The 27,885-nt window shown below is 45.5% G+C and overlaps 1 protein-coding gene across 29 annotated transcripts; it reads left to right on the top strand.

The window, feature by feature from the left end:
• Positions 1 to 27,269, top strand: PRP4K (pre-mRNA processing factor kinase PRP4K). Of its 29 annotated transcripts, XR_011563544.1 has the most exons (19): positions 1 to 189; positions 7,132 to 8,328; positions 10,195 to 10,371; positions 10,733 to 10,888; positions 11,269 to 11,350; positions 12,598 to 12,808; positions 13,716 to 13,789; positions 14,781 to 14,871; positions 15,413 to 15,560; positions 16,783 to 16,920; positions 17,544 to 17,697; positions 20,231 to 20,345; positions 20,919 to 21,070; positions 22,128 to 22,214; positions 23,491 to 23,624; positions 24,130 to 24,175; positions 24,692 to 24,774; positions 25,542 to 25,586; positions 27,092 to 27,269. XR_011563544.1 is itself a non-coding variant. In XM_070778471.1 (17 exons), exons 1-15 carry the CDS (start codon positions 53 to 55, stop codon positions 23,620 to 23,622), a joined length of 3,051 nt encoding a protein of 1,016 aa, XP_070634572.1. In that variant the 5' UTR covers positions 1 to 52; the 3' UTR covers positions 23,623 to 23,624; positions 24,130 to 24,175; positions 24,699 to 27,269. The 29 variants fall into 29 exon arrangements, 5 of the variants coding, with proteins under 5 accessions (XP_070634572.1, XP_070634571.1, XP_070634570.1 ...); XR_011563543.1 differs by having other exon boundaries at positions 24,699 to 24,774; positions 25,542 to 27,269; XR_011563542.1 differs by having other exon boundaries at positions 24,699 to 24,774; positions 25,031 to 27,269.
• Positions 27,270 to 27,885: the final 616 nt, after the last annotated feature.

The following is a 27,885-nucleotide window of genomic DNA, read 5'->3' as shown; positions in this document are numbered from 1 at the left end:
TCCGGATTCTTCGAGCGACGCTGAGCTCCACGGGTCCCGACGCTATCGGCACATGCGCGACGGCCCTGTTCTCTCTTCCTCCGCCTCCCCTGGCTTCCGCCGTCCGCGGAGCCGCCGCCACCGCTGCCGAGGAGTCAGGAAGTTCAACATGGCCGCCGCGGAGGCGCCGTCGCTGCGGGAACAGCCGGAGTAAGTAATACGGGGCGCGGAGGGCCTGCGCTGGGGGCCGGCCGAGAGGGGACGGGCCGAGCGCCGCCCGGGCGGGCGAGCGGGCGGGAAAGTTCGCGGCCCAGCGGTCGCGGCCAAACTTTGCCTCCCGCGCGGCACCTTGGGGGCGCGGGAGGGCGGCCTCGGCGCTCCGCCCGCCCGGAGGCCCTTGCTGTCGGGTCGACGGCGGCCGGGGCCCGCGGCGGCGTTGCCCCGGGAGGCGAGGGCGCGAGCGGCCTCTACGGGTCCCGAGCGCGAGGCCGCGGCGCGGGCGCGCCTGCCCGCCTCTGAGGCGACGAGCGGGTCTTCCGGAGCAGCCCGGGCGGCGCGGCCCGCGCGGCGGCGATCCCCGAGCGCTCTTTTCCGCAGGCGGCTCCCGCGCCGCCGCCGGTGTCAGCCTTCGGGGCTGGGGGCCGGGAGCAGAGGGGCGCCGGGCGCGCCCTCCTTCACCGCCCGGCGCCGCGGTTGGCGGCCGGCGGGCGCTCCCTCCTTCCCGCCCGGTGCTCTCGGCCCCAGCGTCCCCTCGGTGTTTTCTCCTCCTCTGCCTAGCGCAGCTGGTGTGCCAGCTCGCAAACTCGAGGCAAAGTAAGACCAAGTTCTCGGTTCTGAGACCTAGGGTTTTTGGCCCGAGTTTACAGCGCTTCTCTGGGAGCCCCAGTGGAATAAAGAGTGGGAACGGTCAGCTCCTTGCAAACCCGAGCGGTTCGTGTCTGTAGTCAAGCTAACGTAAGCATCGATGCGGCCGAGTGGACGCATCCTCGCGTACTCTGCTAGGGTAACCCTTCCCTTACTGAGAGCAGTGTGTTGTGTTTTCCGTGTGTTTGCTGGGAAAGCTCAGGAACCTAGAACAGAAAATGGATTTTAAGACAGTATTCTTGTAGCGCCTTTTTTTTTTTTTTGCTTGCATCCTCATTATCTGATTTGTTTCCAGCTGTTTTGAGAAGAAGGTAGAGATAGTCTCCCGGCAACTTTGGACTGACCAGAGGAGAAATCTTTGCACCTCCCCGGCCGGCTCATCGCTTCAGCGCTGTGCATCCAGTGCCGGACTGCGTGGGGATTTGCTTTGCTAGGCAGAGAGTTACCGGGAGATTTCGTTTAGGGCCTCTGAAAGCTGCTCTGTTATCTCCACAGCTTGACTTAAAAGAGGGCACGTGGGTTCTGAAGTACACCTGCCTCTCTGTTTTTCAGAGTTCACAGTGAGGCCTTGTTCCGGGCTTCATGAGAAGATCCTATGAAAATCTTAGGCTATGCAGCTGATTTTTCTAGTAACCTGTTTAAATTTCTGTAGTATTATGTCCATTACTTTGATTTCAGGGACGGTTTAGATTCCTTGTCAAGAAGGATGCAGCCATGTTTATACTCAAATAACACTAGCTTTCATCGTATTTATTTCGGCTCCTGCAATGTGAGTGGCAGTGAGGTGGTCTTTATTGTGCCTCCGCTCACACACATGCACACACGCACACACACTTGGTGCGCAGAGTATTCTGTCTATATGTGTCCCACCTTCACTTATTTGAAACGTTTTAGTGTAGAAAATGACAGTTTAGTAGGAAAGCAAGTACCATGTTGGCTGCCCACATTGAATGCTGAAATGTAATGTCTGAGTAGGTTATTTTTGAAGACACAGCAAGGAGTTCACAGTTACGTGGAATCTCCTCCAAGTGGAATATTTTGAAAAAGTAAAGCTCCCTGAATGCTTTTCAGTGGCTTTTAAGTTTGTCGATGTCTTTAGCTCAGTCTTTTTTCATAGTTTCAAGCATTTAAATTTTTATATGCATTGACTTACTTGAACTTACCCAGACCAGGTACTGAGCAAATCCGACCTCATTCAGTCTTTATGACAACCCTGTGGAGGCGGTCCTGACACTCCCCACATTGTACAATTGAGAAACTGGAAGTATAGAGAAATTGAGTTAGCTTGCCCAGGGTCACACTAACCCTGTAGGGTTTATACCCGGGCAGCCCCGCTGTGAAGCCCTGCTCTGTGCTCTGGTCTCTCACTCTATGTTGTGGTTCCTTTTGTTTAAAATATTACTAGCCTTTAACATTTGAAATAATTTTTATTTCCAGTATCCCAGAAAGGTTCATTTTTATGATATGACAGTTCCAACTCTTTGGAATTTAATAGCCCATTTGGAAAGAGTGAGGGTGGAATGGTTCCTTTTGAGACTGGTTGGTCTTTTGAATCCATCCTTATTTTTGCATCTGCATTAATTCTGTATTAAAGGAGTCTCACTTGTCAGAGAAACAGGCTTAGTTGTAATTATTTTCCTTGTCGAAAGCAGTGGCATTCACTTAGCTCCCCATTGCCCCCAGCTCCAAAGCATGAATTGAATGCCTCCCATATAAGATGTTATTAGGAATATTCTTATATATATATATATATATATATATATATATATATATGTGAAGAGGGAAGTTAAAATAATACTAGTGGTTGGTAATTGGTCGCTTTATTTTAAAGTTGTTCCATGGCTATTTTTATTGTGCCAGATGCCCCAAGACTCTGGGTTGTTTGAAGGATGAAATAAGCTAACCTATGAGTAAATACTGTTTGACACTACCATGCTGTCTGCACTCCGAATGCAGCTTTCCTTCCAAATGAGATTTGGAGGATGTTACTCAGCTCTCAGTAAGTACTGGTTATGACAAACCTGTTGTAGACCAGTTTGGTATAGAAATATACCTACTAAATGTGTAGTGTTAGATTGCAAAATGTAAATCGTCCAAGAAGGTGATCAGGTTCCTTTACAAGAAACCTTTTCCTAAAGTTTTAGAAGAAAGTTGTTAATGAGCCTAAATTAAGTGACCTAGCACAAGTGTGCTCATTATATGCGACATGGGTGCCATTGAAGGGCTGAGTTCAAGTTTTCCTCGTGTGCCTAGTCAGACTTCAGTTATTTTCTTTGAAATTTGCTTTAAGAGATCAACAGAAGAGGCTGGAGGTCTGTTCTCTGCCTAACCCCAATGTAAGAGAACTCTGGAGTTAAGGTTAAGCTAGCTGGCCCTAAGGCACTCAGGTGGCATTTTATTAGTAACCTAGTCATTTCTTGAGTTAACATTCATTAAGTTACAGTGAAAACTGGGATTGCTTCTGGGAATGCCCAAAAGCATTGGGCACCGTGATGTTGATCCTGATTCTCAGAAACATTAGATGCTAGGTTTTCTTTTGAAGGAAATTCCTCTGAAGGTAAACCCTTCAGTATTTGGATTTGAAATGCCTTGGGAAACTTGTAAATTATAAGTAGCATTGGAAAAGGGTTAGAAGAGCAGATTTTTCTGTGGGGAGATGATTAAATTTAAATCATTTGAGGGTATTGTGGTCAAGAAATAGGCGTATGCGCTGGAGTGTAAGTGAGCCAAAAACAAAGTGTTCCCCTTCAAGAGCTGAGCGTGTGCACAGACGGCATAGACCAACGTGGCCAGCAATGCTGCTGCATACATTGTTGTTGAGTTGCTCAGTCGTGTCCGACTCTTCTGTGACCCCGTGGCCCGCCAGGCTCCTCTGTCCATGAGATTCTCCAGGCAAGAAGACTGGAGCAGGTTGCCATGCCCTCCTCCAGGGGATCGTCCCAGCCCAGGGATTGAGCCCACATCTCTTGCATCTCCTGCATTGGCAGATGATTCTTTAGCACTGAGCCACCTGTTGTTACTCTGCGAACCATTCCCTTGACACAGAAGTACTTACTGAGTACCCGCTCAGGGTTAAATCATCTCTGGGCCTCGGGGATGGAGCAGTGAGCTAAACAGATTAAGATCCTGCTCCACAGGGCTTATGTTATAATAGGAGGAACAAACAGGAGTTGTGCTAGGTGGAGGACAGTACAGGGGAGAAAGGGAATGTGTTTGTAGTAGGGTGGGGGTTGTAGTTAAGTGAGCTGGTCAGGGAAACTTGACTGAGAAAGTGGAACTTGAGCCAAGACCTGAGGTAGATGAGGGGCCGGGCAGTGTATACTTCCCGGGGGAGCGCCCAGGCCCTCACGTGCTGGGGAGGAGGGCCGTGGGGTTGGGGGGAGCAGGCTCCGCTGAAGGGAGGCTGGGCTGATGCTACAGGTTTTGTGGAGGGTTCAGGTTTTCACTCTGAACGAGGCAGGAAGCAGTAATCAGCTTTCTCTCGGGGTTGACAGTGACCTGGTGTTTTAAAAGCATCTTCAAGCAGAAGCGAGAGCTCTGACGTCCACTGTAGCACCAGCCTTCCCACCAGCTGGGTGTGCCCATGCCCTCGGATGAGTCCTGTCTGCCTCCTTGAGTGTGATGTCACCTCTGTCGTGGGGACACAGGCAGAGACAGCGCTTCTTGAGCACTTGAGTGACTGCTTTTATGTGTATGAACTCGTTGCAGTGACATACCTGTGGTTGGTCAGAAGTGTTACTTGCCCAGCTTTTACAGTGGGGAACACTGGAGTGGCTTGTCTGAGGGCACACTGGGGGTATCTGTTGCACGCGGCGTTGGAGCAAGGAGGTTTGATCAGGACCCTTGCTCTTTAAAGTCACGTTCTGAGTGTCCGTGGGCAGCTCCCCAGCACCACGGGGAGTAAATTTGCCCAGTGTCTGAACAGTAAGCACGACTGACTTTGGGCATGAGATTTGTGCTGGGCCTTACGAGCTGTGCATGTTAACTGTGTGGTCCTCGCCGTGTGCTCGGAGGTAGGTACTGTTCTTTCTCACAAGCTCACGCTCAGTAAGGCCACGCAGCTAGTCAGTAGTGGGACCGGGACTTGAACCTCTGGAGACTTCACCACCCAGCTGTCCGTTTTCTGGGGCGTTCTTAGAGGGTCTTTAGATTGAGTTCTAGCTTACTGAGTAGAATTTTGTACTTTGGGCACTTAGATTTTTATATTCCTGAAAATCATTCTCAACCTTCATAAAGGTCCTCCCTGCCTATCTCTCTATCTTGATTTAGCCTAGTTCTATTTATCCCACACTTTCCCCCTGTAAGTCAAGGTTCAGGAAAATGGACTTATACCCCACCTTCTGGATTGTGGGATGGGAGAGTCTAGGAAAGGGAGACGGTTACCTGTATGAGGTTGTAGCCTATACAACGAACACAGTTGAAATGCCTTTGTATCTTCACCTTAAATCTGTGATGTCCCCCCGCCTCCTTGATAGAGCCATGTTGTTGGGTATTTTTTAATATACAAAGATACTACGCTGTCTTTTTCCAAGTCTTTGCAAATTTTAATGATCCCAGAACACTATTTATCCTGTGTCCTCTTATACTCCGTTAGAGAGGAGTCAGGCCAGACTGAGACCTGACTCAGCTGAACACACAGCTTGCTCTGCAGCTCGATAGTACTTTCTCCTTCCCCATAGTCCACAGTGCCAGAAAAGGGCGTTGGCAGTGTGACACCCCAAACCCCCAGTTCCTGCCGTGTGGTGGCTGTGTGTTCTCCACGCCCCTCACCACTGTGAGCCAGGATCTTTTCCGGTGTCCTCCACTGTGTCGTGCCCCTGCCCCTCCAAGTTTACTGAAGACTGAGACCAGGCTGGGGGACCGTCCGTCAAGCAGCCCGACCTTGCGGTTCCTGAGCCTCCCCACTGTCTCAGCTGTGTGCTCCCAGAATCCTCTGCTGTATTTTTCCATCTCCTGGAATCGGTCCACCTGAGAGCTTAGCTTCCATTAGACCAGTCTCTTCCCCAAGTTTGACACCCTGGCAACATTGATCTTTTTTCCTTCTTCTAAAATACCCCTTAACCTTTCTGGTAAATGTCATACTCATTCTTCAGGTCAATGTTACTCAGCCTGTTTTTTAATCCAAATAAATACCTTGTTGATAAACTTCTCTCCCCCAAAGTCCCTGCTGAACAAATCGCTTGGGTTTTTCTGTGATCCACAAGATACCTTCCTTGAGCGTTTCAGAATGTTTTAAAGTGATCCGTCAGCGTTCCCATAATGCCCTTACTCAGGTCTTATCGTTGCAGTTCTCCAGTGAGGCATGTGATTCTTTTCCACTGGAAGTTTTCCTTAAGCAAGAAATTTTATTTTCTGCTGCCTGACTTAATGCCTACGTTGTGTGTAGGTGATTTTCTTTTAAATGTTAAAAGAGATTGAATAGACCCATTAATTCTTGACTTGCAGGAGCTCTTTGTAGTATATGGTGCAAACATTAAACTTACTATTAAAACATTAAACTTATTAAAAGTATAGGAGTATATAATTTGGAGGACTTGAGCAAATTAATCCATATTGTTCCAACCGGATGTCAGGAGGAGGATCACCTGCTTCTGGTGACCCTCGAGCCTCAGCCTTGAGGATGCGGCTGGTCAGGGTCAGGAGCAGACGGTGTCCGTGGTGGGAGCCCAGGGCGGGATGGCACGGCGATCTCATCACGCTGCCCAGAGAGAGGAGGGCACACGGTGGCTAAGATGCCACTTACAGGCCCAATATTGGCTCTAGAGATTTAAGTGTGTGTGTGTGTGTGTGTGTGTGTGTGTGAGAGAGAGATATGTGTGTGTGTGATATATGCGTGTGTGTGTGTTTCCGAATTTCAGGTGGGGAAAGTGATTAGTGTCCCGATGGATGTTATTACTAATATTTTATGGAAAAAGAATGGGCAGGTTCCTTTAGTGTGGAGTGGTATGGGAAATGCTGGTTTAAAAACCACGTTTCTGAGTGACTTTAAGAAAGTCAGTGTTAACTTACTGCAAAAACTACTGGTTTGAATTTCCTTTTTTACAAAGTATAATTATGTTAACCTCCCCTATTATGTATTTCCTTTAATACTTTCAGTATGTGAGTTCAACCATTAGAAACAGAGTTAAATCCCTGTTCAGCTCAGTTCTTGCCCTATACCTTTGAAATAAAATATTTCAGTGGCTAACTTCATGTATCACATCGAGATATATTTTATCATTGCTATTTTTTTACGACTGAATGCTCCATAAGTAACGTGTCTTTTAAATGTGTTTGATACGTTTATAGGATGGAAGATGCTAATTCTGAAAAGAGTGTTAATGAAGAAAACGGAGAAGTCTCGGAAGACCAGTCTCAAAATAAGCACAGTCGTCACAAGAAAAAGAAGCATAAACACAGAAGCAAACACAAGAAGCACAAGCACTCCTCGGAAGAAGACAAGGACAGAAAGCATAAGCATAAGCACAAACATAAGAAACACAAAAGGAAGGAGGTCGCCGACGCTTCTGACAAGGAAGGTATGTCTCCAGCAAAAAGAACTAAACTTGATGATTTAGCTCTGCTGGAAGACTTGGAGAAGCAGAGAGCCTTGATTAAAGCTGAACTCGATAACGAGTTAATGGAAGGAAAGGTCCAGTCTGGGATGGGGCTCATATTACAAGGTTATGAGTCCGGCTCTGAAGAAGAGGGGGAGATTCATGAAAAGGCAAGAAATGGAAATAGGTCTAGTACTAGATCTTCAAGTACGAAGGGCAAACTTGAACTTGTGGACAATAAAAATAGTACAAAAAAGCGAAGCAAAAGCAGATCCAAAGAACGGACTAGACACAGGTCTGATAAAAAGAAGAGTAAGGGAGGTGTTGAAATAGTTAAAGAGAAGGCAACAAGGAGCAAGTCAAAGGAGAGGAAAAAGTCAAAAAGCCCCTCCAAAAGAAGTAAGTCCCAAGATGAAGCCAGAAAGTCGAAGTCGCCCACCCTCAGACGGCGCTCTCAAGAGAAAGTTGGGAAGGCCAGATCTCCTGTCGACGACAAGGCTAAAGTCGAAGACAAAAGTAAGGCAAAGGACAGGAAGAAATCCCCTGTTATAAACGAAAGTAGAAGTCGTGATCGAGGCAAGAAATCTAGATCCCCAGTCGACTTGAGAGGCAAATCCAAAGACAGACGGTCACGGTCCAAAGAGAGGAAATCGAAACGGCCTGAAGCCGACAAAGAGAAGAAGCCGGTCAAGTCTCCCTCTAAAGACGCTTCCTCTGGGAAGGAAAACAGGTCACCCAGCAGAAGACCTGGTCGCAGTCCCAAAAGAAGAAGTCTGTCTCCGAAACAGCGGGACAAGTCCAGAAGAAGTCGATCCCCACTCGTGAATGACAGGAGGTCTAAACAGAGCAAGTCACCTTCTCGAACCCTGTCGCCTGGCAGGAGAGCCAAGAGCCGGTCCTTGGAAAGAAAACGCAGGGAGCCCGAAAGGAGACGCCTCTCTTCTCCAAGGTAACTTGATTTCAGAGTCGTAGTGGTTCCTACCATTGCAGCAGATTTCAGTGGAGAAGCTAAAGCTTGTGGACAATAAAAACAGAGGTGATAGGAGTTTTTAGTGTTCGATACAATCCTGTCCTGTCTGCTGACGGTGTCACTGTTTGCTTCTGTCAGTGTCTTGACTGTAGGTGGCTTTTAAATGTTGAACTTACTTTTTTTTTTAAAGTTCTTAATTTAGTATCTCGTGCAGAATCGCACCTTTAAATCCAAGAAATTTGGTTGATAAGTCTGAGTCTATGCATTTTATGGGAAAGGTGTTAGTTTCTAGAGCAGGGATTGTTTTTTGAATAGTGTGGGCTGGAACTTTTAAAAATGGAGGTATCAGTTTAAGGGTTGTGACCTGTCCATTCTTTTGAATTGGTGTGATTTTGAATCATAACAATATATTTGGAACTACAGTTGGTTTTCTTGGTCCCCAAAATACAATTGAAAATGGGAAATTTTTTTGTTATTAACTCATATACCTGTAGTCTTATTGTAAAATGATTTTTTTTAATCAGTCGTAATAAAAATAATTCATATTTACATAATACATTTGATCCACCAATTCTTGGCTCATAATTTCATGAATTCCTAGCCATCTACTGTGTATAGGTATAAATATGAATTGATGTTGAAGTTTAAATTATCCTGTGTGTTGAGAAGCTTCAAGAATGCAATTCTCATTAAGAGCTCCTGTTGATTCTTTACTTCTAAGTGATGGAATGGTCCCCTGCCTGTAGCTCTGCATGGAGACAGTGTTAGTATCTTAACATCTTTTCTTAAGGATCCTATTCTCTTTCAGTTGCTTTCAGTTTGAAAAGGAGACTCTTACGAGTTCTTTAAGGGACTAGAGTTGAATATTTGAAACGAGTTTTTAGTGTTAGTTTACAGAAGAAATGCATGAAATTAAAGAGACGTTTAAATCCTGCAGGAAACCTGTAAACTCACTCTTCCCATCCCTCGTCTGCTGCCACTCCTGAGACAGCAGTCTCTCTTCAGCCCCTTCTCTATGCACATGCTACTTCTTAAAAATAGGGTTCATACCATTCATGTTAGCCGTGGTTTTCTTTTCTCATCAAATACTGAGTGGCAGTATATAAGGGGTGTTTGTTACGTAAGAGCAACATGATACTTCACTTTGTGGATGTATCATAATGTATTCAACTTCCTTTGTTGAGACTGATGAAAATTGAGGTTGGTTCCAGTTTTTCACAGTTGTGTGCAGAGATATCCATTGAGTCTGTGTAAAGCTTCTTTTAGGGTAGTTTCATAGAAGTGGAATTACACAGTCTGAGATTACGTATATTTACATTTCAGAAAGACACTGCCATATTTCCTTCCAGATAAGTTATACCAGTATTTACTTCCATGACACGGTGGACTGGCATTTTCTCTTAACTCTTACCTAAAGTTCCGCTCTTCTAAGGTTAATGTTGATTGTAAAGGGATTTTATTCTTAATTGATTCATTAAAAATAAGGCTCTTGATTGCAAAAAGAAGTGTCGACAATTTAGAAAGAAATCAGTGCTCAAACCAAGGGAATGGAATATTATTCCTTATATGGGCAAGTTTTATCTGAAATGAGAAAAAGATAAACAATATAAATAATCTTTACTAATTCTTCAAATTGTGAGACCAGAGGAAATAGACTTTCTCTTGTGTGTCGACAATTACACCAAAACGTTATTGTTGTCACCTAATTTTTGTTACAAAACATTATTCTGTGTTTGCAATCTTTAGGTTACTGTGCCCTTTCTTAAAGTGCCTTTACATGTAGGAGAAATTCGCTTATTCTGATTTGATCTATTCTTCTCTGAACCTGTGTCTGGTCCCCTTAAGAACACGACCTCGAGATGACATCCTCAGCAGGCGGGAAAGGTCCAAGGACGCCAGCCCGATCAGCAGGTGGTCTCCAGCTCGCAGACGGGCCAGCAGATCTCCTGTTAGGAGGAGGTCTCGTTCCCCTCTCAGACGGAGCCGGTCTCCCAGAAGAAGAAGCAGGTCTCCTCGGAGAAGGTAAAGCCTCCCCTTTGGTCCATCAGACCGGAGCTTTTGAAGCTCAGTGGGTGGCTTTCCTTAACAGCCGTTTTCTCTGAGAAACTAGCTGTGGTGCCATGCAGTCTTCTGTCCCCAGCGTGCAATATTTCACACACAAAGATTGTTGAGTTTGCTTTAAACTTAAATCTGTTCATTAAAACATTTCCGCTGGCCCCTTAAAGACTTTATTTTTAGAACAGTTTTGGATTTATAACAAAATCGAGCTTTTGAAAAGTACGGAGAGTTCCTGTAACATCCGTGCCCCAGCACACTCAGAGCTCCCTAACTTCAATTGACCTTTTCTATATATTATATATATCTCTCTGTTCTCCTCAAACAGGGACAGAGGTCGGAGGAGCAGATCGCGCCTGAGAAGGCGGTCTCGATCACGGGGTGGTCGTAGACGGAGGAGCAGAAGCAAAGTAAAGGAAGACAAATTTAAAGGAAGTCTTTCTGAAGGAATGAAGGTCGAGCAGGAATCTTCATCTGATGACAAGTAAGAATGGAACTTTCCTATAACTTCCTTTTTGCAAATTAGACAAACATGGTGTGACTTGAAAGTCTTTAATTTCCATCTATAATTTTGATCACAGCTAGTGATGACTTTTAAGCTTAAGGATCTGTCTTTTGTTTCCAGTCTTTGTGCAGTGAGATAGGTGAGGAGAAAAAGGAGACGTTGAAGGTTAAGTTTACTTGCTGGGATTCCAAACCAGGACAGGTTAAAAGCAAGGACAGAGTGAGATGGCTTAAGGTTCTGTTCACTTACTGATGACCCACATTTTCCAGCTTTTATTTGTTTAAATGTATGCAAGTTAACAGTTTTGGACTCTATAAGGATGTCTGGAATTAACATGTATGGATGTAACTTTTCCTAAGCCTTGAAGACTTCGATGTTGAGGAGGAAGATGAAGAAGCCTTGATAGAACAGAGAAGAATACAAAGACAGGCCATCGTTCAGGTATTGATTTTAGTAACATTTTGATCAACAGTCCTTAAATAACCACTATTTAAACAAAATGAAGGATTTTTACTTTAACAATTAAGTGTTGGTAGAGCACTTGAATAGGTCATGAAAAAAAGATAGTTTCTTAATAAAATTGAAATAGTTATCTTTTTTGTATACATAGGATTCCCATATAAAGCCCTGTTGTAAGACAAAATTTGGAGTGTGCTTTCTTGGAAGAATTTCCTTTAGCATAAAAATTATATATATTATAGCCTGTTATATGTGAGAAAGATTTTTCTTTAACGCCTAGTAAAAATGGTAGATTTTCTAATACAGATGTGCATGTTTAAATGTAACGTCTCAATAAATTTAAGACTCCTGGAAAGACGAGTGATGCAGGAGTTGGGCGGGAAAGGGTGTCACGTAGGCCTCAAGACGGTGAGCTGTGCAGAAGGCTGCCGGCTCTCCTTGGCTGTCCTGAGAGAGGAGGCCTGCCACGCGGCCCTGCGAGCATGGCTGTCCTCATAAAGTGCCTTCTCTCACCATCATGTGATGGGAGGTGAGGGTGGAGTTGAGAGAACAATTCTGGAAGACACGAAAGATGCTTGGGTGCTGTAAGGAGGAAGCAGACAGGGAAAGGGTAGGTGTAGCAGCCTGTGTGAACTTGCAGCAACCCCAGCATCTCAGAGCAAAGGGCAGAACTGGAATTCCAGAGTACTTGGGGCGTAACTGGAATTCCAGAGGCGACTTTCCTCCCTGGGGCATTGCGGAAACTGGTACTGAGCAGTTACTGGGCACCCCTGAAGACTTGGTTGAATCTTTTTCTGTTCTTACCCAGGTCCACAATCCCTTATCTCCAACCTTTTGGGCCAGATGTGCTTCAGAACTGAGAAATATGTGAGTTTTAGAAGGTAATGTGGTGCATACATGTATCTTACTTAGCCCCTGAGTGGGGGCGAGCACAGCACCCCATTATCAGACACTGGGAGCGTTCTGCTGTGAGACACCTTGTGTTCACACTGGGAACACTCAGAGAGTCCCGTCTTGAGGTCAGATTCTGCCACCTAATGAACGTGCACCAAACGTAGAAAGCCTCCCACGGTTCTGTGGGTCTGGAATCACACATAAGGGATTGTGGATCTGATTCAGCTGAGGCATCAGTACCTTTATTTATTTTTTTTTTTAGCATTATTTGACACTCAGGTTTTCAGTGCAGCTCCCCCGATTGGTGACGATGATGCTCTGTGTTGTCGCTACAGAAATACAAGTACCTTGCTGACGACAGCAACCTGTCGGTGCCGTCCGAGCCCAGCAGCCCACAGAGCAGCACCCGCTCCCGCTCCCCGTCTCCTGATGACATCCTGGAGCGCGTGGCTGCCGATGTCAAGGAGTATGAGCGCGAGAACGTCGACACGTTTGAGGCCTCCGTCAAAGCCAAGCATAATCTGATGGCCGTTGAACAGAACAACGGTGAGTGAGTGAGATCTCTGTGGCTGTGCTCTTCTCCCCCGGGGTGTTGGCTCCGTCACTTCACCCAGAGGCTGTTTGCAGCAGGGAGAGGAAGGGGACGGGGAATGCCGTGTTCAGAACGCCCCAGTGAGTGTCCCCGTAACCGCAGCTGGAGCTCACACTCGGTCCACCACACGTGTTCAGTACCTTTGGTTCTGCTTGCTAGAATATTTGAAAGCAAGGCCATGATTAATTTCACCTGGGAAAAATCCAGTTTGTATCTCTGATAAGGTTTCTAAAAAACACATTACTTACACTTGGTAAAATTGACGATTTTTAAATATCTCATGTCTATAGTTCATTGGTTTGAATCAAAATCCAGATATAGGGTTTAACCTTTTGAGGTATGAATTGGCAATTTAAAGAGGAGCTTTCCTGATGGTATATAATTGTTACTTGTGTGTGCTCAGTCATGTCCAACCCTTTGCAACCCCGTGGACTGTAGCCCATCAGGCTCTTCTGTTCATGGGATTCTGCAGGCAAGAATACTGGAGCGAGTGGTCCATTCCTCCTCCAGGGGATCCTCCAAACCCAGAGATCGAATTCCAGTCTCCTGCATTGGCAGGTGGTTTCTTTAACCCCTGAGCCACCTGGCAAGCCCAGTTGTTGCTTAGTTATTAGCATAGTTCAATGTTAGTGAAAGTATCAATATTAGGTTTTTTAATTTTCTGAAATGCATTCTCAGTAAAAAGTAGATAGCTTTATTTTATCTTGGGTTATGAAGTGATATTAAGTTGGGTTTTAATGAAAAACTGATATACAAGAGGAAAAAGTTTGAATTGCTGTTAGTGATTTTCCATTGGTGTATTATTTGTGTTTCAGTTTGTATCTCTCCATTTTCCAAATACTAATGCTAATTTCCATTCAGGTTCATCTCAGAAGAAGCTGTTGGCACCTGATATGTTTACAGAATCTGATGATATGTTTGCTGCCTATTTTGATGTGAGTATTTTTAGTCATAAGAACAACTGTTAAAATCAGTACATACAGCAAATACATATTTGGGTGGTATGCACATACCTAGCGAGAAAAGAAGAATCAGGGCTTCGTAAAAGTTAAATACAGAATGACTTAAATGTGTAGTTATTTTCTTTTTAAACAGCTCCTTTCTTGGATTTACAGACGTCTGTGTGTGTTGTGGTTAGTGGGGGACCAGGTGACATGAGTAATTTTCAGGCCTTCCACTCAGGGCTTCTGTATTGGGAACCTGGGATTTGGAGCTTAATGGAATTCATTGAAGAACCGGGAATGTTATAAGGACTGGGTTAAGAAATTTTTTCTTTTAAACATTTTATCAGTTTTTTTCCTTGAGAAATGGTCTCAAAAGTAGCAGACCATTTCCATCATAAATTAGGGGACATGAGAAACATGGAAGCTTTGGTGACGGGAAGTGGGGGTGCACGCGTGCAGAGAGCACACAGCAGGGGCGTTAAAAGTGGACGGGGGACCAGCAGTGTCCGGGACCCTGCAGACACCACGACCGGCTTCGGCAGCAAGTCGCGTCTCCAGTGTGAGCCACGCGCACGGGAGACGGGTTAGGAGAGGATGACGTGATTCTGAGGCAGCTTCCCTTGCCTGGGTGTGAAGGGTTTTCCGGGTGTCCTGCGAGTGATGAGTAAGGAAAACGTCTTCAGAAGCACCGGGCGCTCCTGTAGTGCAGCCAGTGACGCTCCTTGTGGAGCTGGGGAGAGACCAGGGTGTCACATGAACAGGGGCAGTAGGAGAAATGTGAAGATAACGTGAATTTTTTCCCTGAGCAGTACTGTGATACAGGAGACTCAGGAATCGTGTTTCTGTTACGTTGCATTTACGTGAGTCATAGTAAGAGTTTATTTAACTTGGCATGAAATTTTCTTGTCAGAGTTTAAAGGAAGTGCTTTAAATGTCTGCCTAAATTGGGGGTAAATAGCTCATGTTACTCCCTTAATTTCAGAGTGCGCGTCTGCGGGCTGCTGGCATTGGGAAAGATTTCAAAGAGAATCCCAACCTCAGGGATAACTGGACTGATGCAGAAGGCTATTACCGTAAGTTCACAGTCCTTCCTCATTTCAGAGTTTATCATAGTGCTTTGTAAAATCGTGTGGCTCGAGGCTTCCCACGTGGGGGGACTCTGGAGGTCACATCCCAGTGCCGTCACTTGCGAGTGTGGCACCGCCGGCAGCTGCGTGTGCCCGAGCCGCCGCCCAGAAGCCTCGCAGACTGGAGTGCAGCGCGACCCGACGTGCACCTTAAGTCTGTTCAGTTACTTTCAGGCCCCAGGTAATCCTCCCGGGGGGGTTGGCGGTGCCAGTCACGCCAGACTGCAGCGACCACGGCACTGCCTCCTCGGGGTTGGGGGCGTCAGCAGTTCCCGGGTGCTCCCTGAAACTTCTGTAGCGCTTGGAGGCCTGCAGCTTCTGGCGTGCAGTGTGGAGGCAGGGCCTTGGGACTCTGGTGTCCAGGAAGCCACGCACACCGGAGCGATTGGGCGCGTTCCTAACACGCTGTGTTTCCTGCCTTCTGATTTCTGATGTGTCCATTAATGTATCACGGTCAGAATTCTGATGTTTTAGTTTACCTTTTTAGGTGTGAACATAGGTGAAGTCTTGGATAAGCGTTACAACGTGTACGGCTACACGGGTCAAGGTGTGTTCAGTAACGTGGTCCGAGCCAGGGATAACGCGAGGGCCAACCAGGAGGTGGCCGTGAAGATCATCAGGAACAACGAGCTCATGTGAGTTCAGGGAGCTGCGGAACCAGCCCAACACAGGCGTTCACACACAAGCGTGTTTTAAACAGTGACAGCACTCTGTGTAGGACAGCTTGGGGCTTATGAAACGGCAGAGCAGCTCTTTGTGGGTATTTAATTTACAGTCACGTGTTGTTACATGTGACACCTTGGAACTGTCAACTGATTGTATTCAGTTCGTTTCAGTACCTACAGTGTGAACTGTCCGCTTAGACCCCCTCCTCTCTGCCCTTGTCTTTTGGCTGATCTTGACTGTGACTGTCATAACCCCGAGACCAGAGGTGCAAATTCGAAGGGTCGTGTTGCTTGGCTGTCACCGAGCATATGGCCTGCAAAAGATGACAACTCAGGTCTAGGAATCCTTCGTGTCTTTTATCTGTTGCCTTTTCTCTCTACGAACAATGAGGTCATTGCCATACTGCTTTAACACAATCTATGCCACACTCTGGAGAAGGCAGTGGCACCCCACTCCAGTACTCTTGCCTGGAAAATCCCGTGGATGGAGGAACCTCGTAGGCTCTGTCCATGGGGTCGCTAAGAGTCCGACACGAGTGAGCGACTTCACTTTCACTTTTCACTTTCATGCATTGGAGAAGGAAATGTAAACCCACTCCAGTGTTCTTGCCGGGAGAATCCCAGGGACAGGGGAGCCTGGTGGGCTGCTGTCGATGGGGTTGCACAGAGTCGGACACGACTGAAGCGACTTAGCAGCAACAGCATTCCACACACTGAACTGCATTAAACTCAACTTAGCGTTGGTTTAGAAGCACTAGAAGTGTCTAGATTTATGCTGAGGTCCTGGGCTGCCCTGGGCTTAGAAGGTTAGTTCGATGGAAATCCAGACACTAGCTTTAAAATATGGCTTATTGTCAAACTGTAACTAGAATTTTGGAGGATGATATTTGCATCGAAGCATCTTGAGATAAAATGTGCCAGGTTGATTTCCCTCCAAGCAAGGTGGGTCTGTTGCTCGGTGTTTCTGTTTTGTTCACTGATTATTTTGGAAATTAGCTCCATGAAAACAGTATTTGGCCAAGTGGGAAGTATTGCGTGAATGACGCAGAGACTTGTCCTTCCTCAACAGATTGTTTATTAGTACCTTAAAAAAAACTTAACACATCGCTAAATAAATATATAAAATAAATACACATTATTTACTTTTCCTAAATTCTTGGTGTATCCAGTTTTGACCTAATTTTCTTTTCAGGCAAAAAACTGGCTTAAAAGAATTAGAATTCTTGAAAAAACTTAATGACGCTGATCCTGATGACAAGTTTCATTGTTTGCGACTCTTCAGACATTTTTATCACAAACAGCATCTGTGCCTGGTGTTTGAGCCTCTAAGGTACGACGCCTGAACCTGGACATCATGACCCTGGAAACTCGGCTTCCCCGTCTTGCATCCTCAGTTCAGATAAATGCTGTGACCAGTTTTCTGGGTGTTTGATGTGTTTTTCCAGTTGGCTCTGGCTTTTGTCTTTTAACTGTTGGTGAAAAGGTAGCTTCTTGGCGGTTGTTACCGTGTAGACGGTAGTTGGCTGTGTGCTGTGTGCCACGCGCCCACCTTGTGTGGCCTTGAGCTCAGCTGAGAGTTCCCTGAAAGTTAAATACTACAATGAAAGATTAAGCCAGGATGAACAGGAACGGGAGTCATGGAGTAGGAATATGATTTCAGCCTTCAAATCCATGTCTTCGTGTTCCTGCCCATTCTAGGTCAGTGGGAATTTTACCCCTGCGTATCTTCCCTTCTCTTCATTTTGAAAACTGTTGTGTACACACGGTTCATACGCTCTCGTTTCAGTGTGGCATAATTTATCAGAGATTTGGGCGGTGGGCGGGAGGGTTCCTCAACAGTGTTTTCACTGTATTTCATACTCTGAATTGATTTTACTTCATGCTTGAAAGTGTTTTTGCTTTTTTAAATTTTCATTTTTACCTCTGATTTTGTTTTTTTTTCTTTCCTACAAGTATGAATTTACGAGAGGTGCTAAAAAAATACGGTAAGGATGTTGGCCTTCACATTAAGGCTGTCCGATCCTACAGTCAGCAGCTGTTCTTGGCTCTGAAACTCCTTAAAAGATGCAATATCCTCCATGCAGATATCAAGCCAGACAATATCCTGGTAAGTCAGTGATCAGACGGCCTTGTTCATCCGTACAGCTCCTTCTGTAACGTGATTACCACTGTCTTGTAGAAATTACATCTTCCAAGAGTCATTCCGTGTATTAATTACCCATTACAAATGACTTCACCAGTTTTTCACTCTTTGGAAATTGGGCCATGAAGTGTTATAGTGAAATATATGAAGAGAGAGGAAGTAGGCTGCTGTCCCGGCCTCCTCCGGTTGATGGATGGGTTTCGAGCCCACCAGACCCTGAGAGTCCTTGGGTGCGCGATGACGGGCTTCCTCTCTGTCTGAGCAGCAGTGCTGCAGGTTGGGCCTGCTGTGTAAGGCGTGCTCACCAAAGTGAGGCAGTCCTTTGTTCTCTAGCTTCATGGCGTGAGGGACGTTTAAGGGAGTCACCCCCTCTGAAGTGGACGCGTGGAGTTGAGTTTAGGGTGCCCAGGAATGATCTTCGTCCTTTGTTCTTTACCGGGGAAGCCCAGGCGTGGTTGGGCCTGGTGTGGAAGGCGTGCCTCTCCCAGCACGTGGCTGCTGCTGTGGAGGTCCGGTTTCCCGGTGTGTGTGTTTCTGAAGCCTCATCCCAGTGGGGTGCTTGGTCTGCACACACCCCTTGCGTCCCCAGCCTTTCCTCAGCCCTGGTCATGCTGGCAAGAGCCGAGGGCGTGTTCACGGGTGGGGAATCTGCCCGTAGCACGTCCCACGTGTTTAAAGAAAGATCCCTTTAAAGTGTGTTTCAAACTCCTTATCACTTAACACTTGGTTCAGATTTCCGTTGTTCTTTTTAAATATCTTAGACCATTTCCTTCCAGACTCCCACATTATCGAGGCTTTCCATTTTGTTAAGTTTGGTCTGAGTTTATAAGGTACTGCATTTCTAAGGTAACTTGGGGTTTGAGGCGATGAGTGTTCTCAGTGAAATGGTAGGCACAGTATGAGTTGTAGTCTTGCCTGATCAACTTCATAATTGACTTTTACCCCAGTTTTCTTCTCTTTTTTTGAATTACAAAATACACCATCCATACCAGAGAACGTATCAACTACGTGCCGGTCAGAAGTAATCACACAGTGAACAGCATCTCTGTAACCACTTTGAGGTTAAATAATGACATTTGCCATTGTCTCAGAACCACTTGTCTTTAAACCTTCATTCATCTTTGAGTTAGTGCTTAACTAGTATAGGTTTTCACGTGGATTTCAGACAGTTTGGCATTCTTCCTAAGAAAGGAGGAAATAAATATCAGAGACCAAGTGGAGCTGCTTATTAACGAAAACCCCAAGCTTTTAGCCCAGCATTTCAACTGTCAGTCTGACAGAGTAGTGTGCTAGGCTCCCTGAGGGCCAGCGGATGAGGGCTGCCCGGGTGTAGGTCCCCAGCTGCTGGTAAAGACCCTCCATCCACCCAGCATCCCCTGAAAGTGGCCCTGGGGTTTTTGTCTGTGATTGTTGAAACTGCATCCCTAAGTAGCTGAGTGCAGTTTATGTGTGGGACGTTGAAGCACTTAAGTAGCTGAGTGCAGTTCATGTGTGGAACGTTGAAGCGCTTTGCGTTTGGAGATCTCGTTTTTCCCGATTTCTCCAGGTGCAGCCTGGTGCTTGACCGTTGCTGTTGCTCTCTTAGCTCTGTGGACGTCGCCTGTAGTGGCCAGTCCACCATAGCCTGGGAATGGCCCGGGGGTGTTTGTTTAAAGTGCTGGGTTTCTGTGGGGTGGGAACAAGAGGCCAAGTTCAAGTCCCAACTCGGAATTTGTGTGTGTCTCTTTTGAAGGGGGGAAGGGACTCTGGAATGTGACTTATCTCCACTTGTTAACCCCGAGCATGCTTCTGACTCACGATGGCAGCAGGCATGGGAGCACCTCCAGCCTTTCTCAGCAGATGTCACTGTTACTGTGTATGTGGAAGTATTTGCAAAGGGAAGGAAACCGATGACTAATAGAGTGCTCATGTTTATCAGTTTTGCCAGATATATTTAACATTTTCTTGACTAATACTTTCTTTATACTTAAGGGATTTAATTTTTTTCAAGACATAAGTGCTAAGTTTGGGATGGTCTAACAGCTTCAGATGAAGAATGTTTCTATTCTGTTTTTGTCCAATTTAATCTGAATCCTTCTGCTTTCATTGCCATCATAATTTTCTGGCAAACGAAAGTTAAGTCCGATCTCTTTTCAATGACCGTCTTCATGTTCCTTTAAGTAATAACTTGACTGTGTTCGGGTTTTCTGGGGGGTTTTAGAAGATCCTTGGCTTCAGTGCTTTCTCTCACTACTCCAACCTTTTCTAAATAGCATTGGTTAGAATCAAATTCACTTGGTATTATCCCTTATTTCCTCGTTAAAGAAAGTTCTTTAATTAGAATATTATAGCTCTTAATTATTCATAATTAAGAAATTGAATTATAATTAGGAAAGGAATTTTTAAATGAGTGACTTTTGTTCTCAGTATTGGAAATAACTTCTCAAAGCCAATTATTTTTATGATTATGTCTTTATTCCTGGCCTGAGTCAAACTTCCCCGATAAAATGTTTTGCAGGTTAATGAATCAAAAACTATATTAAAGCTCTGCGACTTTGGGTCAGCCTCACATGTTGCAGATAACGACATAACGCCTTACCTTGTCAGTAGGTTTTACCGCGCTCCTGAGATCAGTAAGTTTCCTCCAGAGCTCCTTGACCTGGGCCGTCATGGGCGGGGGGAGCCCCCGGTTCACTGGGCACCGTTTCCTGCTGCACTTGAGCAGCCGCTCGAGTCATTGCCAAGGAAGGCAGCCCTGCGTCCTCCTCAGGTGGGGTGATGGTAGTTAGCTGTGGCAGAAGTCACAAACGGGCACGGAAGGCCTCAGATTTAGAAGACTGCCGCATTACTCCGGCCTGGTCGTCACGTCCAGTTCACGGCTTGTCTGGGACCTGTGCGGTTTTCTCCTCTTTCGCTTTGGCGGAGGCCAGTCAGCCCCTCCACAAAAGGGGAAATGAAGAGAGAGAAGAGACACCTGCGTCTCTTGCCTCTTCAATTCCTCCCCAGGGCCTCGTTTGTTAAGGTTTTTAAGAGTCCCTGTTAAGAATTGGTGGGAAGGCACATGAGACTCATGCTGAAGTGTGAATATTGAGGTAATGGTTATATCGTCCCAGTTAAATTAATGCCCCTCTTGATGGAAGTAAATGGAAATAAATAGTAGTTGGTTGATAGTATCCTTGTGTATTAAAACTATATTATGTTTTCAGTTATAGGTAAAAGCTATGATTATGGTATAGACATGTGGTCTGTAGGTTGCACCTTATATGAACTCTATACTGGAAAAATTTTATTTCCTGGCAAAACCAATAACCATATGTTGAAGCTCGCCATGGATCTCAAAGGAAAGATGCCAAATAAGGTAGGATGTTTGGGTGAGCTTGTTTTTACGGTTTTAGCCCTATCATCCTGTAGATTTGTGGGTGGCTGACGCTCACCCTGGTGAGTGTACACCAGTTTCTGAGAGGCAGGTAGCTGGCTACCCTGATTCCTGAGCTCTTTTCAGTTAGTGGGGCTAAGCAGCCAAGAGCTCCCATTTCAGAATGGGAGAATCCCATCTTCCTTTTCCTATCTGAAGGCTGTCCTTGTGCGTTTCTTTCCCCTCCTGAATTAAGCAGCAGGGTGTGTAGGGTGGGGCTGCGTTGCAGGGGGAGAGGGCGTGGCTGTTCCCACTTACCCATAGCCTTCCCTTGTCCTGCTGACTGCCCCTGGGTGACACACACCCACCCTGGTGACTGTGCGGCAAGACCCAGATGCTGGTAGGTTAGACGGAGTCAGAGGAAGGACCTGGTCATCGGAGAACCACAGGGGCTATAGGAAGCGGGACTTGAGGGCACTCGGCTTATTAAAGGTTGGACGCTGCTGGGCAAAGGAAAAGGTGCCAAGAAAAGCCACATGAAATGACATCTTTTTAGGTTCTATTCAGATTCTCTTCTGTTGAACTTGTTTAGACCAAGACAGAGATTAGTTTTGTTGGTTTTTGCTTTAATGAGGTCTGACCTGGTGTCATTTCAGGGCTGTTACTAGAACATAATGTTTTAAATGTCCTGAGGTTTCTTAACCTGCCAGGAGACAAGGCCCCGCTTGTGTAATGTTTTCCTGTCTAAGGACAGCTGGTTTAAGTCTTTGTTTAGTCTTCAGTTTTGAATGATGAAAGTACAACTTGATATTGTAATGGGTTTATTTAACTCACTGCCTGGGAAAATTAATTTCATGTTATTAAGTAGTTTTAGGTACAACATTTATATTTTTTCCAAATATGTTACTTTCTCAAGAGCAAGGAATCTGAGATCATTTTCAAATAAGTAAGCAAACCCAGAGAGACTAAATAGTAATATTTGTGTGACTTATATATTAGGTTATCGGTAGATCAGACTGTTTTGTAAGAGCTCAAAATCCAACTTTTGTTTTATTGCCAGATGATTCGGAAAGGCGTATTTAAAGACCAACATTTTGATCAAAACCTCAACTTCATGTACATAGAAGTTGATAAAGTGACCGAGAGGGTAAGTGTCCTCTAGGTGTGCTACATTAAATGATTGTCTTACAGCTCATGGATGGATTGAGTGTTGGATGGTCTAGGAGCTGTGAATATTTTAAAACACATCTATTCCTGTTCCTGTTGGCCAGTTTCTGAAATAAGACACATCAGGTGATGAAAAGATGTAAAAAAGTTTGCCTAGCATGAGTTTATTTTATCATATTTAGGCCTTTTTCTCTTTCCTTGGATCACTGTCTTGGTCTGGCTTCTCATTCAGCTTCCCTGCTGCCTCCAGATCTAAAAACAAATCTGATCGTGTTAGTCTCCCTGATCAAAAATTCTTCCCTGGCGCCTCTTACCTATAAAATACTGTACTTAATTCCTCAGAGAGCCTGCTGTCCCCCGTGGGGGACGTCCCCCTTCTTGCGACTCCGTGGACCAGCCGCTCCGCGCCTGGCGGTAGGCCAGTGGGCGTGCGCTGTTGCAGACCCCATGCCTGTGTTCACGCACCAGCTGTGATTTTGAATTCTCATAGAATTCCTGTCTGTTCTTACTCTGATCTTTTTATAAAATTACAGAACCATGTTTAAAAAAGCCATCATGGCTAACTTGGGGTTGACCTTTTTTCATTTACGTTTTTAGGTTATATGTGTCTAGTAATTTATTTAGAGATACACATTTAAAAAATTATTTGTAGGAGAAAGTTACTGTCATGAGCACCATTAATCCAACTAAGGACCTGTTGGCTGACTTGATTGGGTGCCAGCGACTTCCTGAAGACCAGCGTAAAAAAGTACACCAGCTGAAGGACTTGTTGGACCAGATCCTAATGTTGGACCCCGCTAAACGGATTAGCATCAACCAGGCCCTGCAGCATGCCTTCATCCAGGAGAAGATTTAAATGAGACGAAGAAGCTCCAAGGGTTTGAGTAATTAAATACAAAGACTGAAGAAATTTCACAGCAGTTTATTAATGTATATAAACTTATAAATATTTCTCCAGCAAATTTGAGGAAGCATGATATATTTGAATTAACACCAAGGGTGATATTTCTTTTAGAAATGGTAGTTAATCTGTTTTGTGTCTTATGTGAAATCTCACTGTAGAACTGTTTTAATCGCCAAGACTGCACAGAATTACAGTGCTAATGTAAATGGTTGCAGTTCACATAAAAGACAAAAGCATCTGTTAAAAAATGAGTAGGAATATGGGTGGTTGATTTATTTTAGCAAACTTGGCTTCATTGTGGTCTTCAGATCAATGGCCAGCGTAAATGCTGTTTATATTCACGTTTTCCTAGGTGTGTGTGTGCAGGCCACAGCAGCATGCCCTGGGCGTAGTCAGTGCCGAAGGGGCCTGTTCCTTCTTGAGCCTGCCTGCAGGGACGGTCTCCTCTTTTAAAGCAGGTTGTGTACAGCATTCAGTACACTGAAGGTAAGCTGAACCATCAACATCACCGGTGTGTAAGATGTTATTTTACTGGAAGAGTTGACAAATGAGGGGCGTTAGCGTTGTGGCAGGATTCCCCGCATGTGTGAGAGCTGATCTTGTTTCTTTTCTGGCATCACAGCTGTGGGTAGGCACAGTTTCTGTTCTGTTCATCACATTGCGATTGGAAGAGAACGCGCTTGATGGGTAGAGCGCCTTCAGTGTACTGTTTCTTAGTAACTTTCGTTTTTTTAAATCAACTTGCTATAGACTTTATACACATTTTGTTAAATACAGTTCCTAGTGACAGAAACAGTGCGTAGTTTCCTTTACTGATAACACATGCTGAGGCCTAATTCTGGAAGTCCTCATATTTAAAAGTTAGATAGACAACGTAATGAAATTTTTAACTATTTGTATGTCATTTTGAAAGTGTATGCTTTATGGTAAAAAGTGTTTTTCATTTGTTCATTGTTTTCATTATTTGTGATCATGTTGTCTTTCAATACAGGCATAAACCTTCCACTCTTGAACAAAGCAGCTGCTTTTTAAAAGCGGTAATTGCTTCTTTACCTTTTATTTCTTTTGTAAAATGAAGCTTTTCTTTAAGGATGTGACTTTAAAGTGTTGTCTACTGCATAAAACAGTTGACCCTCACTTACTGTAAAGTGAAGATTGTTCTGCTGCATGTGGCGTGGACCATGCAGATTTCTGTATGTTCTCAGTATGCATCACTAGATAATAAAGTCTTTTGTGAACAAGGCATTGGTAGCCATTTTTAAAAGTTTCTGTCTGCAGTGCTGGTAAGTCAGGTAAACCACGTAGAATGAAAAGCAACCTTGCGTTTCTTCCTTTGATTCTTTAACTGAAAGAATTACTCGTTAAAGGTGTAAGCTAACCAGAAATGTGTAATTTTATTAATAATTAGGATCCTAATTATTTCATCAAAAAATTCTACCAGTATTGTCAGCTTTCAGTGTAGTGAGGTAGTTCCTGTAGGTCGTGGGGTAGAGTCCAGGATTTAACTAATGTTTCTGCTGTTTTCTCACTTTTCCTTCTGATGGTGCGGAAAGAGAACAGGAGACGGGGCACAGGCCACTCACCGCCTTCTCCAGGGTCTGATTTGCTGAGACACCAGCTGCACCTTCTTAACAAGGTTATTTCTGACAGCATGTGTAGATAAACATTTAGCAACAGTTTAAATCAAAATCATGTCAATCAGTTTGGTTTTGCAACACAAAGGAATTAGTAATTTTTTTTAACATGGTAGCAGAGAATTTCAGAAATGTAATCTTTTCTGTTTGGGTGGTAAAATTAATGCTTGTCTCCCTGAGGAGTGTGGAAAGTAATCACATTTTTAGAGGTTAACATAATATTTTTAAATTGTAAATGGGATTTTTTTATTCACCCAGGCACCTAATTACAACAAGCATGCACATTTTGGTGCATTCAAGAATGGAAAATCAGAGTAGCAGCATCCTTCTGGTGGGTTTTGCTCCATTTAAAGGCATGAAATGACCTGCAGCCAGGAAGGTGCAGATGCTATCCTAGGCCAGCTCTGACTCTGCCCCCCTCTCCTTGTGGTGCAGCCGTGAACCACGTGAACGCCAGGCGTGCTCGTCCTCGGGCGGTGAGGCCTTGTAAGCAAGGCCCACAGGTGCAGCTCTCCTGCCTGAACTAAGCGTAGCAATTTCCCACCAGGCAGCTCTGGCGGTCATACACGTGCTGCACAGTGGGGTGTGTCCTACTGATTGCCACTCAGAATAGTTACATTGGTGTGTTTCTGGTGATTTTTCACGGCTTCGTTTTGTACACTTATTTAAGTAAGTTAACTCCCGCTAGAAAGTTCGTCTTTTGCCTTCACGACTGTTGCGCGTTCTGTAAACAAACAAAGTCGCTTGTTGCCTGTTCTTTGTGTTGTAGGTGCGGCTCAGTGGAAGATGATGGCTCCAGAAGACATGAGCTAAGGTTCTGTCCCATAAAAGAGTTGAGAACAAAGAGCCCTCCGTTTAATTTCTGTCTGGTGGTTCAGTTTTCAGCATGATGATTTAGGGTGCATTGCCCTTTGGTACTGAGAGTAGTGCTCCCGTGCTCATTGTAAAGTGCTCACTCATCACGCTTCCTGCCCCTGCCCCTTCCCTCCCCCGGAGTGAAAAGAGGCGTCAGACCTAGCAGTGTTAGTGGTGTGGACTCGGAGATCCCGCCTAGCACATGGCTGTCAGAATCGGACCAAGAACATCCATCCAGAGGCAGTCTTCCGCCGCAGGGGGTCGTGTCTTCTTGGCGGATCGATGCCCAGGGATAGGAACAAGCCCTCAGCGCTGCTCAGCTCCCGGGGCGCCCACCTCTGCGGCTCACCCGTGGGGTCTGCCTAGCCAGTGCTGTCGAGGTCTTAGAATAGGCCACATACCCAGAGCACAGCCGTGGTCCTCCTCGAGGGGAGCGCGAGGGGTGTTCCCTAGGTCTCTGGTGTTCTGGGCTCAACACTCTCTTTGCCTCCATGAGCAGTCTTGATCTTCGCACACGGGGTGGTATTGGATCCCGTGGTCTCTGAGGCAGAGACCCAGAGCTCTGTGAGCCTGCAGGGTGGGGCAGGTGGTGCACAGTCCCCAGCAGGCGGGCGAGCCCGTGTCGGCCGCTCTGCCATTTCTCTCAGGAAGGTTTTGCTTTATTTCACTTTGTGGCAAAAATGGTATCAAGTGATTGTGAGACTTGAGGGTCTGTAAGTCCTAGAACGTGACCCACAGAGCATAGTTTTCTCTGTAGCTGGGGGAGTGGTTGAGCCTACACATCTTAGGATCATTCTTCAGGTAGACCTGTTGTCCTCCAAGGTTAAATAAACCTTAAGACCTTCCCAGCATGAGTTCACCCTCAGTTCTTATTAATAGCATCCTTCTCCTTTATTCCCCAATGCCTGTTGCGTTCCACTCTTTCTCGCAGAGTAATTTTTCTGTTTAAAAAGAAAGCCACTTTTTTTAATCACCGTAATTACCACTTTCTTTCCCTAAGACGTACCCGGGACATGTCTTTGGTGTGTGGTGGAGGCAGTGAGACGTGCCTTGTCCTTGGGTGCACGCCGCCTCCTCTCCACCTGTAGTTGATCGTGGTTTCATAGTGGAACTCTAGCTAGCTGGGGAGAAAGAGAATCTCTGCAGCAGGAATCCCGTGTCTTCAGATGCAGGTCAAACCGTTAAGGAATTCCCGGAATTCCCATCTAAATACTGAGAGGAAAGAAGCCAGATGGCTAACGTACAGTCACTTTGTTCGTTAGGGCAGCGTTAGAAATCGAGCTTCCTGAAGTGTTTTCTTCTTCGTAGCGTCCTAGTTCAGACGTGAATTTTTATAGCAGTGTTCATTACAAATTCATTTGTTTTTTATGTCCGTTAATGTGCACCAATTTGACTTTTAAAATGCTTTCCAGTTACTTTGATAGATTTCATCATCGTGGCATCTTTTTCTCCTTCCACGTGTAGGGTAAGGGACTGTTCTGAAGAATCTTTCCGTTTAGTGATCAAGATACGGAAGCTGACCTCTGAAAATATTCAATATGTATCCTAATTTTCCCAGTGTCCTTTGAGTTGTAACTTGCATTTCAGCAGCAATGTTCCTAATTGACCTACTAGGAAAATGTAATAAACACGCCTCTTGTTACCCTGCTGCCTCCTGATGTCTCCTTGCCTGCGTTTCGTGTCTGACATGTAAAGTGAGGACCACCGTTTCTAACCTCCTGTCTCCCACTGATCTTCAGAGACGGGCTTGTCACAGAGCCCGGCAGACGTTCCTGTCCCCCTCGCCCAACTCCCTCTCCTTGTCTTCCCGAAAGACGGGCTTCACGTTGTCAGTGCACACCACACCCCCAGTGCCTGTGCCTCTGAGAAGCGGGAATGCGGATGGTCTATTGTGAACTTAGCCCAGGGCACCCTCTCTACCCTCCGTCTCCCTCCTGCTCTCCTTGATCCATTTCCTGGATTTGCAGGCTCTTGATTATATGAGAGAAAAGGTTTCCTACTCACTCCGCAGATTAGGTAAGGGAAGAACAGAGAGGTCAAGGAACCTGCCTGAGGAGTCAGAACTGTTAGCAGAGCCTGGGTCCCCATGCAGACGGCTGGCAGTGGGGCCAGTGCTCGCAGCTGCCGCGGGAACCTCACGAGCCTGTGTGGAGGCTGAACTCCACGTCTTACTTAGCCGGAGACCTTAAAGGGTGTCTGCGACGTGCCAGGCAACGACCAGGACACAGCATTGAACGGGGCGCACGCTCCCCCAGAAG

This window comes from Bos indicus, chromosome 23 (assembly GCF_029378745.1).
Source record: "Bos indicus isolate NIAB-ARS_2022 breed Sahiwal x Tharparkar chromosome 23, NIAB-ARS_B.indTharparkar_mat_pri_1.0, whole genome shotgun sequence".
Classification (NCBI taxonomy): Eukaryota; Metazoa; Chordata; class Mammalia; order Artiodactyla; family Bovidae; genus Bos; species Bos indicus.
Note: the sequence above shows the minus strand (reverse complement) of the source record. Positions and strands in the feature narration are given on the sequence as shown.